The 13277-nt window shown below is 38.8% G+C and overlaps 1 protein-coding gene across 3 annotated transcripts in view; it reads left to right on the plus strand.

The window, feature by feature from the left end:
- SMARCA1 (SNF2 related chromatin remodeling ATPase 1) overlaps positions 1 to 13006 on the plus strand; it is a 75127-nt gene extending 62121 nt beyond the window's left edge. The window contains exons 21-25 of one of the 3 annotated variants that reach the window (XR_012160976.2): positions 341 to 459; positions 820 to 1032; positions 2464 to 2593; positions 10221 to 10303; positions 11399 to 11456. Coding sequence is in view for 1 of the 3 variants with exons in the window: in XM_073361262.2 (XP_073217363.2) it covers positions 341 to 459; positions 820 to 1032; positions 11399 to 11509; positions 12307 to 12378 (515 nt within the window). In the remaining 2 variants the exon portion in view is untranslated. Of the gene's footprint in view, positions 1 to 340; positions 460 to 819; positions 1033 to 2463; positions 2594 to 10220; positions 10304 to 11398; positions 11510 to 12306 lie in introns of those variants that run through there. The other 2 variants (XR_012160975.2, XM_073361262.2) reach the window with 2 other exon arrangements.
- The last annotated feature ends 271 nt before the right edge of the window (positions 13007 to 13277 follow it).

Below are 13277 nucleotides of genomic sequence, written 5' to 3' on the forward strand. Positions count from 1 at the left end.
ACACTAGACTTGTCTCCACTATTATTGATGTAATATGTACTCCCTTACATATACAAAGTTGTGCAGGATTTTATCCATACAGACCTCATTAAAGTAAATAAACTGAAGTCAGTATAATTTGAGTTATTTGTAGCTCACCTCTAAAGATACTGATAAACATGAATGTGTCTGAATTTGTTTTTCACATAGCCTAGTGAAATAGTGTTTGATAAATCTTCAAATATCAAGGAACAGAAAATCTGCATTCTTTAATATTACACTGTTTTGCTACAGAATTCTTCATCCAAACAAGGACATAATGACAAGGTTATTTTACAGATTGAATATTTTGTTCCTTTAGCCGTTTTTTGGGAACGTTGCAATGAACTGCAGGACATTGAGAGGATTATGGCTCAGATTGAACGAGGAGAGGCAAGAATCCAACGAAGGATCAGTATCAAGAAAGCTCTGGATGCCAAAGTAACAGTTGCAAAATTTTGTTCTTTTAATTAGTCTTACCATTAATTTTCTCGTACTAAGTGCTGCCTACCGTTAACATTGGATGAAGTGTCTTTCAATTCCCTTTAGAAAGAAAACACTTGGGTAGCGTTGGTATTTTCCACACCAAAGTTGGCTAGTTTTCAGTGGGAGAGGAAGTGATCCCTGTGTATAGTTTGAATAGTGGTTAAAATTTATAAATGCTTTTGGTTGAAAAGCAGAATGAAAATATAAAATATTGTTTGTCATAAACAACTCATACTGCTTGTAACAATTAAGTGGTAAAGCCTTAATTTAGTGTTGTACATCCACCAATAAGTCTTATTTTTGTTTTGCATTCAGATTGCAAGGTATAAAGCCCCTTTTCATCAGCTGCGTATTCAGTATGGAACAAACAAAGGCAAAAACTACACAGAAGAAGAAGATAGATTCTTGATATGCATGTTACACAAGATGGGCTTTGACAAAGAAAATGTCTATGAAGAACTAAGGCAGTGTGTGCGCAATGCTCCCCAGTTCAGATTTGACTGGTTTATCAAATCTAGAACTGCTATGGTATGTACAAGCATCAATTACATGAAGCTTAGATTTTGTAGATAATGTTTTATGTTTCTTTAAGCAGAATTATGTGGAATTTGGATCTGTACCAGAACACTGGAGTGTAGGAAACAATTAGGTATGAGAATGGTCATTTTGGTCTATGTTCTCATCACCAGTTCCTAGCATAAGATGTGGTGGCCTTTTTCTCAGCACAGCTAAACAGTGCTTTACAATGAAATTGAAACAAACAGATTACAAAACCTGGCAAGTCTGAGTCTCATGTCAGCCAAAGAGCTTAATGCAAAGATAGACTGCTCTTACAAATCTGTTGTTTGCTCACTCCACACTAAAAATAAATAATCCAAACTGTGTGTCTGTAACTGGTCTTAAATTGAATCACTTTTCAGATTTAGCTGACAGGCTATCAAAAGATGAAGATGATTTGATTACACATAAAATAACATTTTATTTTTTTTGTTAATAATACTTTATCTCTTGTATTTGTATTTCAGGACTATAATGAGAAGTCTAGTAGCTGAGTGTTTCTACAAAAAAACAGTTATTGTGGCAGGTGACTTAGTGTATGTTATAGTAGGTAAAACGTAAAATTAAAGAAGAATTCTCCTGTATAATGTAGTCATTTTTAAAAAGTCATGACACTTTACCTAGCTCATATTACAGTAGACTAGTTTGTGAATAGTTGGATCATAAATAAAACACAGTACCAATTTGACTAAGATATCGGTCAAATTAATACCCTGCATTTCAGCTGCATTCTTTCTTCAGTCTGGATAATATAGCCATTCTAACTGAATTTAATTGGTTTGTTTATTTATTTATAAAATACCCATCCAAGACTTTGAACATGGCCCCCCAAAAATGAGCAGCACGTTTCAGTAGGAAAAAGGCCATAAATGCCTCCTGTCTACTCCCACAGCTGCTTATAACAGCAAAGATGGTCTGGTTGACATATCAACTAGCAGCACATTTCCTATCCATGTATTCCCCATCCCCTCAACCATCCCCCTTGCCCCTTGATTACCTTCCAAATCTGCCCTTATTAACTAGTAGAAGATACCATTTTTACTAACTTAAATTTCCTTTTCAGGTAGTGTTGGATTTTAAAACTATAAACATACAGGGTCACATCTATGGTATCTAATTTATTCAGCTAAGTTATTTCTAAGTGCTTGTTAATTTCCTGTGAGTAAATTTTATGAGGGTAAAGCATGAGGCCAGAACTTCACAGGTTTTATTATTATAGTTGTTGTTCTTCTCCTCAAGGGGATAGGAGTAAGTGGCCACACAAGGGGGTGGAAATGTGGTGAGTGGTATCTGTTAGAAATTGAGGGACCCAAAATGTAGTGAATATTTTGGTTTAAGTAGTCTTTTTCAAACTCAAAATTATTTATTAAACTGATTATTCTACTATTATAATACTTACAGGCTATAAAGGAGTAGTAACAATACATTGTGAACACAGATGAAAATCAGAGATAATGTTTGGGCTGCAAGCCCCCTTCCAGTTACAGACAATTCATAATTTCTAATATTTTTAAACTAAACCTTTTAAGAGGTAATTATTATTTCTAATGTTTATTACTTTCATTTTTCTTAATCTCTCAAAACTCTGTCAGACTCATGATGATATGCTTAGGCTTTCATTAGTGATGTAGTTTCTGTTTGCATATGAAAATCCTGATTTTTGTTGAAGTGTTGTTGTTGTTTGTTTTTATTTTGCATTTTATAGCCAAACTTGTGTAAAATAGGGTAGGCAAGGCAGTTTAATTCTGAAAAGGACTTGTTTATATATCAGTCCAAGAAAAACTTCACTGTATCTTACCAGCCACTAGATGTCTCTTGAATTCCATATAAATAGCCTAATTTTCCTCCATCTTCTCTTTCCTATTCATTTCCTTCAGAAAACAAATATAAATTCTGCTGCATTTCTTTATTCCCAAAGCAGATGGCCTACCCAGGTTAAGATCACAAACAGAGTGAGAGCTTCTGTAAAACAATAGTTTTTCTTAACTGCACAAAGACTTATTTAAGTGTACAGGATTAGTAATTATTATCTTCCTCTTTATTTTATTTGTGTTCGTGCTTCAGGAATGGACAATACTATGACCTACTGAATCATAGTTATTCTCACCAAGCCATAATTTGTGCCTGTTCTCTGAATCTCTTTTTCTGCATTTCTCCAGAGGAAGAGCTCTCTGCCAGTCCAAGACCTTTGGACTGACAGAGTGCCTGTTTTCTGTAAATATTGGCGATAGTCCAGACTTATCCACACACTTTCTGGCTTGACTATGTCCTTTTACTCTCATGATAGATTCTCTATCTTCAGTGGTGCAAACGGTGATGGTTCAGTGCTCCTCCTTTCTCTGTTGCAATCCTAGTTTTTGTAGCTATGACAAGAACGAACAAAATTCTTTCCGCTTTCCAACCTGGACAAGAAGTATCAAACGACCTTGAAAGAAATGAGCAACGGGCAGTAGATCCTTTCCATCAAGACTTGACTCCCTGTAATAAAAATATATGGATTATTCCATATTAGAGTGCTTGAGGTTGAAGACAAAATTCATGATGGATATTCTATTTTCTAGTAGAAGCATCTAATATCCCAGCAGAAGCTTATTTGCATGGACCAATCAGATTCTCCCATCAGCAATTTCTAAGGCCACAGCTACACTACAAACTTTTGTCAATGCAAGTTACATTGGCGTAAAGCTGTTGCAGTTAGTATAACTCTTTTGCACCTGCATACTTGACGCCTTGTGTTGGCACTGCCTATACTCACCAGGAGTGCTATATTGATGTGCAGTGCACCGTGAGTAAGTATCCCAGTATTCAACGCACCATCCTCCAGCACACTGTTTTTTGCGAAGTTTTGGCAACATATGGTGGGGGAGAAATGAGTCACACGGGGGTAACTGGGAGCAAGAGGTTAACTTCCACGAGTGCAACTGTGTCCATCCCATAATGTCATCTATATCCCATAATTTTCATGCCTTTTAAAAAAAAATTCCGAATGGCCTTCTTTGCTGTCAGTAGCATGGAGCCTGCACAGCTTGGCACTATTGTCATAAGCATTGCAAACACAGGATGCACGATCCCCAGTATTTGAAAAGGCATAAGAAGAAGTGAATCAGTGGGGAACATGAGGATTTCTTGGAGGACAGATTACTGTGGGACACAGTGAGAGTCAGTTCAAGGTTGGTTGGTGGAATTCACTGAGCAGCTGCAGATGGAGTGCTGCTCCTGGGCATGAGAAAGGAGCGCTGACTGGTGGAATCGGATTGTGATGTAGGCTTGGGATGATGAGCAGTGTCTGCAGAACTTTCAGATGCGGAAGGCTACATTCCTGGATCTATCTGTCTGAGCTCACCACATCCGTCCAGTGCAGCGACACCAAGATGAGAGCTGCACTGACAGTGGAGAAGCCAGTGACGATTGCACAGTGGAAACTTGCAACACCAGATTGCCACCGGTCAGTGGGAAATCAGTTTGGAGTTGGATATTCCATTGCTGGAACCATTGCCATGCAAGTGTGTCTCCTGCTGTGCAGGACTGTGACTCAGCAATGTGCAGGACATAGTGGATGGATTTGCTGTAGTGGGGATCCTGAATTGTGGTGGAGCAATAGATGGCATACATATCCCTATTTTGGCATCAGACAACCTTGTCACGTAGTGCATCAACAGAAAGGGCTACTTTTCTATGGTTATGCAGGCGTTGGAACACTGGGGACGCTTCACCGACATCGGTGTTGGCTGGTCAGGGACACTCTCATCTTTAAGAACAGAGAAATGTTCAGTAAGCTACAAGCAGAGACTTTCTTTCATGACTGATGAATTAATCTTGGTGATGTTGAAGTGAACCTGGGGGACCCTTTGCTCCCCTGGCTCATGAAGCTGTACACCAGACATCTAAACAGCACCAAGGAAAGATTCAGCTACCCTCTCACCAGAGGCAGAATCACAGTTAAATGTGCTTTTTGGTAGATTGAAGGGATGCTGGTGGTGTTTACTCACAAGACTGGATCTCAGTGGGAGGAAAAAATCCCAATAGTTGTAGCTGCCTGTTAAAATATTCCAGAAGCAAAGGGGGAAAAGCTGCTGCTGGAGTGGAGATGGAGTGGCTGTCTACTGAGTTTGAAAAGCCAGACACAAGGGCTATTAGAAGCACTAACACAGAGCTATCTGTCTCAGGTAGGCTTTGAAAGAGCACTTTAACAGTGAGCCACAGTAATGTATTCTAATGGACTGTGCTCTACCTGGCCCAGCTATTTTGGGGCCTTTTAGGAATTTGTGTGGTGCTGTGTATGAATATAACACTGTCAATGCACCTATTAATTTTGTGTGTTTGCTACACACTTATGATTATTACAATGTCACTGATCCTATGAGTTGTCACGCTATATATTAAGGAGTCGGTGCTTTCAAAACTGCTAGGCATCCTGTAGCATATGTTGTGAATTCATAAAGATGAATTATCTTCCAAATAATAGAATTTTATTCAGTAACAAAATGAGTGCAAAGAAAAATCTCTGCAGTTTAAAAACTTAATAAATGAAGAGAACAGAACTTAACAAGGGGAAAACTCTTATGTACATTTTACATACACATACAGAACCTGTGGCTTTCACAGGTCAGTGTATTACTTTTGGGGGAATTCTGTGCCAAAAACTTTTAAAATTCTGCATATTTTATTTGTCAAAATAACACAATATAATCACACCAGTTTCAATTATTTTGGTAATTTTATTTCAAAATACCCTGTCAGCAAGTAGGTCTGTAACAACACATACAACAAAAAAGATTCAGGAAATGTGTTTTGACAGATTCCTTACATCTTAATACAGAAGTTTAAGTAATAATTCATTTAAACTACAGTACAGAAACTTATTCCCGCACCCCTCAGAAGCAGTGCAAAGGCTTGGGGGACTTGGGTAATGGAGGAGCTGAGGGAGAGGGAAGTAATTGCTGGGAAGGAGACTGGATGTGAACTTGGAGGGTTGTTGGGTGGGAAAGGTATGGAACGGGTTTTTTGGTATGGTTTTTTGAGTGTGTGGGGCGGGGGGGGAGGAGATGGGGTTGTTAGGGAGCCTCCCCCATGCAGATCCTGCCTGACCCCTAGCATCTCCCATTCAGTTAGGCACATCTGCCCCTGTCCCCATGTGTCCCTGCACCACCCTGTCTTCATGTGGCTTTGTGCCCCCACTCAGCCACCCTCCTGCCCCCATCCCCATGTGTTCCTGTGCCCCCACTTGGCCACCTGCCTCCAGTAGCTAAGAGGGCAGCAACTTATACCCTCCATTCTGTCCTTCCCACAGAGATGCCTCCACAGGGCCTGTTGGGTAGTCCAAAGATAGCACATAACAAACAACAGGTGGTCAGAAGATTTTTCTTCTGATTGCATGAATTCTGCTGGTTTTTTGACATATCTTTCTAGTCAGATATTTAATTTCCCCCCCTTGTAGCCTTTATAGACGAACAGTTTATATTAAGTAAATGTTTGTGTTTAAGATACCCACAAAGTAGAAGTGATTAAATGGTAACAATTTAATGTTGGCAGCTCCATAGAATGTCACTCTTCATTGTAGTATCAAAGAGGGTAGTAGTCCAAATGAAGTGATTTCCCCTTGGGATTATGAACATTGCTTTGAAGTATCCCACTTCAGTGCAGTTCTTAGCAGGAGCTTGATTCAGTGTCTGACGTTGAGGTTGTACCGTCTGTTAAAGTCAGGTTCAGGCACACAAATGTGGTAGGCAATTCCTTTGCCTGTTGTCATTCACCTGACCCTGACTTTCATAGAGAAGTTATTCAGACCTTCTGTCACTCAGACTTAGGCAGTCTTAGTGTCTAGGATTTTCAGTGCACAGGAAATGTAATGTGGAGTCTTTAATCTCTGAATAAGTCTCCCAAGTTTACTGATATTTTCTGTGCTTGTTGTATTGAAGCTTTATGACGACTGATAGATATAGAAAGGGGGGTATATTAGTAGTCACCCATCTACTAGAAACATCAGTTCAATAAATAGTACTCAGTCGAAGCATAGTGGCATGCACTGAAAGTGTCAGTCTTTTTAAGTTTCCTGTTGTCTGTACATGTTAAAAGATTATTTAGCTGCCTTTTCTAGGTAGACTGAAGAAACTGCAAAAGAGGCTGTGAAAGAAAAAGTACTAGTGGTCCAAGCCCGTTCCCAAATGCTCATCTTCATGTATTTTCTACTTGATGATGGAGTTTGTTTAATAAAAGCCATGTGAACAGGTCTGCAGGTACTCCAGTTAGTTCAGCCATATGAGAGCAGTAAAGCAATGTAGTATCCTGGCATACTTTTAAAAATAACTCAAAATACCTACATAGATACTGCATTGCAGAAGGATTCCCAGATTGGTAGATCTGTTTTGTGTACATTATTTCTAAGATGAGGATCCAGTTCTTTTCCCATTTTTCTTACTTTGTATTATTTAAAAATTGTGAATGAACTTAATGCCCTCAAAATGAGGGATTCATCATGCTGGTTTGAGGCAGGCATAGAATGGGCAGGACTGTGCATAATTATCCGTAGCTAATATTCCCACTCCCCAGATATACCATAGCATTGCAATTCTACTCCTGTGCCAGTCATGTAAAATCTAGTGGTTTAGTGATGTGAACATCCAGAGATTTGACTAATAAACTTTCACTCTTGATCTAAGTATACAGACTTGAATCCAGGTCCTCAGATTTGAAGGGTTAGTGGACTAATGTACAGTGCCCTGTAGCTCCTTTGCTTTTTCTTAATACTTTTTATCTGTATGTGGTATTGAGTATTGCCATGTTATCTATTTTATTCAGTCTAAGTTATTTAGAAAGTATTTTTGTATTATTTTAATGATAAAATGTTTTGTGATCATTTCCCGCTTTAAAATTGTCTTTTACTGGGTTTCATAATGTCATTGGTGGTGGTGCATTTTTTCATTCATATTATAGATTCAGGCTTTAGTCAGATATAAAGCCAAAAAGTCCTTTTTATAAAGACATCTTTTTAGTTCTGTAGTCTCCAAGAGTGTGAATCAATGGAGGCTATATGGATCATAGGGAAATTGACATTATCTGTAGTTGGGAATTGTATGATAGTAGTATCCTCCCACCCTCGTGTCCCTTGAGCGCTGGATTGTTTTCCTATGGTTTAGAATAGTTAGCACAATAATCTTCTGCTTCTTTTCAAGTGTATAAGCCACTGGAGGTAATTTGGCATTGCTGTAATATGAGGACTTGGAGAAAGTACTAGTTTCTGCAAGAGGTAATGAGATTCCTCTCCCCTACTCCACCATATTATTGATAAACAGATGAATAAGAAGAAAATACTCTCTGGTCACAAGCAGTAATTACTTTTGGTGCACACAGGATCCAGTCACTGCTCCTCTGTGAGGAATGAAAGCTGACCAGCAGCACTCTTCTTAGGAGAATCTTTTTGCTTCAGAAGATACCACCAAGTACAGAGAACCTTCCTCCACCAGAAATATAGGAGGGTTGTTACAAATTGCTCTGTCTGAAATGGCCATCTATTGGATACAGAATGCCTTGGAAAGTGCTGGGAGCCAGGACTCTGCCGCCGAGGCTAAAATGGGGGTTTCCCCTCCCTTTTTCATAAATCAGCAGCTTCCCACAAACTTCTGACAGTATCCACAGGAAAAAGGTAAAACCCTCAGTGTTACCACAGATATGCTCAAATGTTGTTGGCCTCTCTTCTGCCATCTGACAGTATCCCTTGTTGCTTTGCATCTGGAGTTGGCAAGCTACCTCAACAAGATCTTCAGTGAAGCAATTTCCTTTGCAGTTGCTATTTGCCTTGGCCCCCTTCTACTCGGCCTAACCACAGAAGTCGGTTCCCCTGTAGACACTGGAAGGACAAAAACCACTGTTATTCACCATGGGAAATGCCCTGTTCTTATGTTAAGAAACTTGACGGGCTTCCTTCTCCCTTTCCACGGAGTGGCTGCCTTCAGGAACTCTGTTCTGAACGTTGGGTTATCAGGCTCCCAATCAGGGAGGCAGACTTCCTGGTGATGAGATGGAAAAAAACCCAACAGTAAATATTAAAACTAAAAGCAAAGCCAAGCAAGACTCCCGACCTGGAAGACTTTTAGGCTGTGTCAAAAGATCATATATAATTTTTTAAATCTAAGTTTTGTGGGTCTATGTATTACAATAATTACTAATTGGGCTGGGAAGATCTTTGGGAGGCCTGTATTCCAGCACATGCAAAACCTCTGATTGGCCCTTACCCCACTTATTCATTGGGGACAGAATGACCTCCCTCACCCCACCTTTATTTTTTTATTTTTTTTTTTTGAGTCGTCAAATCGAGACATCAGGCAAATAGATTATTGCTATCTTTAGTACAGAATTTCTCTCTCCTCTGTGAAGCTTAAGAAATGTTTTCACTTTATCTGTCGGATTCTTCCCCGTCCCCCACAAATGCAATAAATGAGAGCATCCAGCTCCTCCGAGAAAGTGTAGACAGGTATTTCTTGTCTATTTTTAGTGCCAAAGCATTCAAGAGGCTTCAGGGCAGTCTTACATCTCAAATGGCTAAACTGCTTTTAGAAGAACAAACAATTCCATTTAGAATAGTTTGAGTCTGAGTAGCAGCTATAAAAAAGGGAGCTTTTTTTTAGCATCCATAGGTCTTCTAGACACATCTCCATATACCCTCCCTCATATCTTTTTTTGTGTTTGATAGTTCTGATCAACAGCCAATCCATTTTTGCACACAGACCATCCTTTCAGTCTGGCCACAGCTCTGCGAATTTAAAGATTCTAACCAAAGTAGCAGCTACCATTCATAAGGATTCAAGGGGTTCATGATCTGTTATATTTAGATAATTGGCTAGTAAAATCCAAATCTCTGATGAAAGCCCAGATTGAGTCTCAGTGTGTGCTCTCTGGGTTTACTGTTGCAGCGTCTCATAAATCTTCACGTGAGTGCTGTAGATCTATCTGGAACTTGTCCATCTGGGAGCCCAGTTCAGTACTGGAGAAGGCTTATGTGGATTGTCTACAGAAAGCTTTAGAAAATTTGCAGTAACAATCAGAATGTTCTTTGACATACAGGAGATTAAATCAGATAAATCCTTTAGTTATTTGGCTTAATTGCTCCTTTTGCTAAATTTTGTACATTGGTCCTAGCTTAGTGAATCTTTTGGTTTCAGTGTGAAAATGGAGAGAAAAAGCAAACTTGGCTCTGCAGGAGAACCTAGCTTTCCATTCCCTGGAATGTCAGCAAATCTGTGGTGTGAGTCCTCCTCACTTCCTCAAGGAAGTTTCACTAACAGATCGCAATTTGACCTTTTAACCCAAGTATCTTTTGTATGGGGAATCCCCATGAACCAGATGCCTGCGCAGGACAAGGGGCCAAAAAAAAAAAAAAGTACTTTGATCTGTAAAATGGGGATAGTAATACTGTGCTTTGGCTATTAGACTGTAATCTCTTGCCACAACAGCCCCTTCCTTACTTCATTTAACTAGCTAGCTTCCTGTCTCTTACCATATCACCTCACTTTCAAAAACCTACAAACATAATTTCCTCATTCCTGCATCTTTCAGCTCATGTCATGTTTTTCATCAGTTTGGAACAGTCTCTCGCTTCCTATCTTGGAAGCGCCCCATCAAATCTTCCTTCATATCCCTCCTTGGAACCATTTCTGTCGTGAATCCTTCATTCCTTGCTCTTCTTACCAGAAATCTCTTTGCTGTTATAAATGAAGTCCTGTTTCTTGTCTCCTATTTACCTCCTCTGTTTTAAACTGTAAGTCCTTTAGAGCGGGGGGCACAGTATCATATATATTTATGGCATTACATAAACTTTTTAATAATAATCAATTAGTACTCATGCTCAGATATTCTACCACTGGCTTAAGTCAGTAAATTTTTTTCATTTCATAACCCCTTGTGCTAATGCTCACAGAGCATCATACTGCTGATATGGGAACACATCGCAAGAAACGGCCAAATTCATGAATGTGAGACACATAGGGAAACATTACTTCTTTGGTATCTATAGAAATACTGTTCAAATCACAGCCGTGGCTGGCACGTTTTGCTGTATCAAGATGCTTTTAAATAAAGAATAAAGGGCCAGGTTATCAAAATTGCTCACTCCCATTTAGGCACTTAAATGAAGTGGCCAGATATTCAAGAATGCTCAGGACCCTGCAACTCCCATAATTCTTGGTGGGACCTGAGCACTTTGGATAATCTGGTTCATATTGTTGGAATCAAGCACCTTTGAAAATGTCTCAGGATGTTTTGAAATCCCTAGTGACTTTCAGTGTATATAGTGATGCAGTCTCTGCTGCAGAATTTAATGTTTGATTATTACCCTTCTTAGGAATTCCAAAGACGCTGCAATACTCTCATATCATTGATAGAAAAAGAAAATATGGAAATTGAGGAAAAAGAGAGAGCTGAAAAGAAGAAAAAGGGAACAAAAGTTCCAGCGGTAAATTTATCAGCATTTACTTACCTCTTAATGGGGCATGATTCAACATTTATTGATTTGTCTAGTTGAAACGAAGTGCAAAATAAGGTAACTGTAACCTCAGGTTTCTCCAAAACAAAACTGTTAGTTTGCTGAGAAAGAGGTTATGTGGATACCATAGGTGTTCATCTGTGTCTCCCTGGAAGTGTGGGTAATAACTCCTGAAGATCAGAACTTCAAGTCTTTGATTCCCTTTAAAGGGTTTCCATATAGGTAGCATAGAGATACCTGTCTTCTGAGTGCGATGCATTCCTTGAGGAAAATATTCCCCCTCCAGACACCCCAACAAGATGTAAGTGGATAGTATTACATAAACTTTAATGTCACATTGTTATCCAGTCTCTAAAATACTAATTACTGGAGGGAGATATTTAATGAATTAAATAGTTCTTCAGATGAATTAAATAGAACAAGCAAAGCCACATACACAAACCAGGGGCCTAATCCTGCTACCCTTATTCATGATGTGTAATACTGAACCAATAAAACTCTGTGGAGTACTGCTCATCGTGAAAAAGTGTGGCCCTTTGTGCTTATTTTAACTTTAACTTTTTCGGGGGGGTTCTCTTTTGCCCTCTGTTGTGCACTATGAATATGAATGGTTGAAATATATGTTGCATAGTAAATTAGAGCCTCTATCTTCGGACTGAATAGGCATGTCATTCTAGTTTTTAATATATTCACAGTACATTTGACCATATGTGCTCATATTTTTCAACATTTGAAAAACAATAAGCTGTTTGTTTTTATTTCTTTAGTCACAGAAAAGAAAAGCAGATTCAGCAACAGAGAGTTCTGGGAAGAAGGATGCTAAGAAAGTGAAGTCGTAAAGTGGAGAAACTGAATGCTAAATATAAAACTGCCACTTTTTCTTTCTATCTACAAATGTTAATTGCCAGCTTCTGTGTGTTCATGGTACTCTCAGAAAAATCTCATGGTTTAATTTTTGCAAATTTTGTATATTACACAATGCCTTTCTTCACTTAAATAATGTGTAGCTTTATATTTTATGCATTCCAGTACGTTAGTCCTGTGGTTTTCAATCTGTGGTCTGCGGCCCCTTGGGGTCTCCAGACTAAGGGGTCCTTTAAAGGTTGTCATTACCATAGAACAGTGGTTTTCAACCTGTGGTCCACGGACCTCGGGGGGGTACGCAGACTATGTCTAAGATTTCCAAAGGGGTCCACACCTCCATTCGAAATTTTTTAGGGATCCTCAAATGAAAAAAGGTTGAAAATCACTGCTTTAGTGTATCGTATTTTGTGAATTACATGTCTTCAGCAAAATTCACTCAGTCCTTGTTCTTTGAAGCTCGTGCTGAGGTTTTAGCTTTTATATGTTTTATATGCTGCTGCTTTAAAAGAAAACTTAGATTCTATAGCTGTATTGTTGTTTCATACTTTAAATTTATATGGCTGTGGGAAAATAAATTGAATTAAAGTGATTTGAGGAGAAGTATACTCTTACCCTTCTTGTTTTGTGTTGTGTATCCGCTTTACCTGCTCTGTAGTATGTGGACATTAGCATAATAACAGATACTTGTTTCTAGAGTATTAGGATAGGATCAAGAGCTGGAAAAATGATAAAAACTAGCATCTATGCTTGCTGTCAACATTACATTTAAATTGTCTGAAATATTTAGGAGGGAAGACATCGCAGAAAAATATGTGGAAAAAATATTTTTCTGTGTGCTCGGGCCCTGATTCAGCAAGGTACTTAAGAGCACGCA

The sequence above is a fragment of the Lepidochelys kempii genome, chromosome 9 (assembly GCF_965140285.1).
Source record: "Lepidochelys kempii isolate rLepKem1 chromosome 9, rLepKem1.hap1, whole genome shotgun sequence".
NCBI classification, from domain to species: Eukaryota; Metazoa; Chordata; order Testudines; family Cheloniidae; genus Lepidochelys; species Lepidochelys kempii.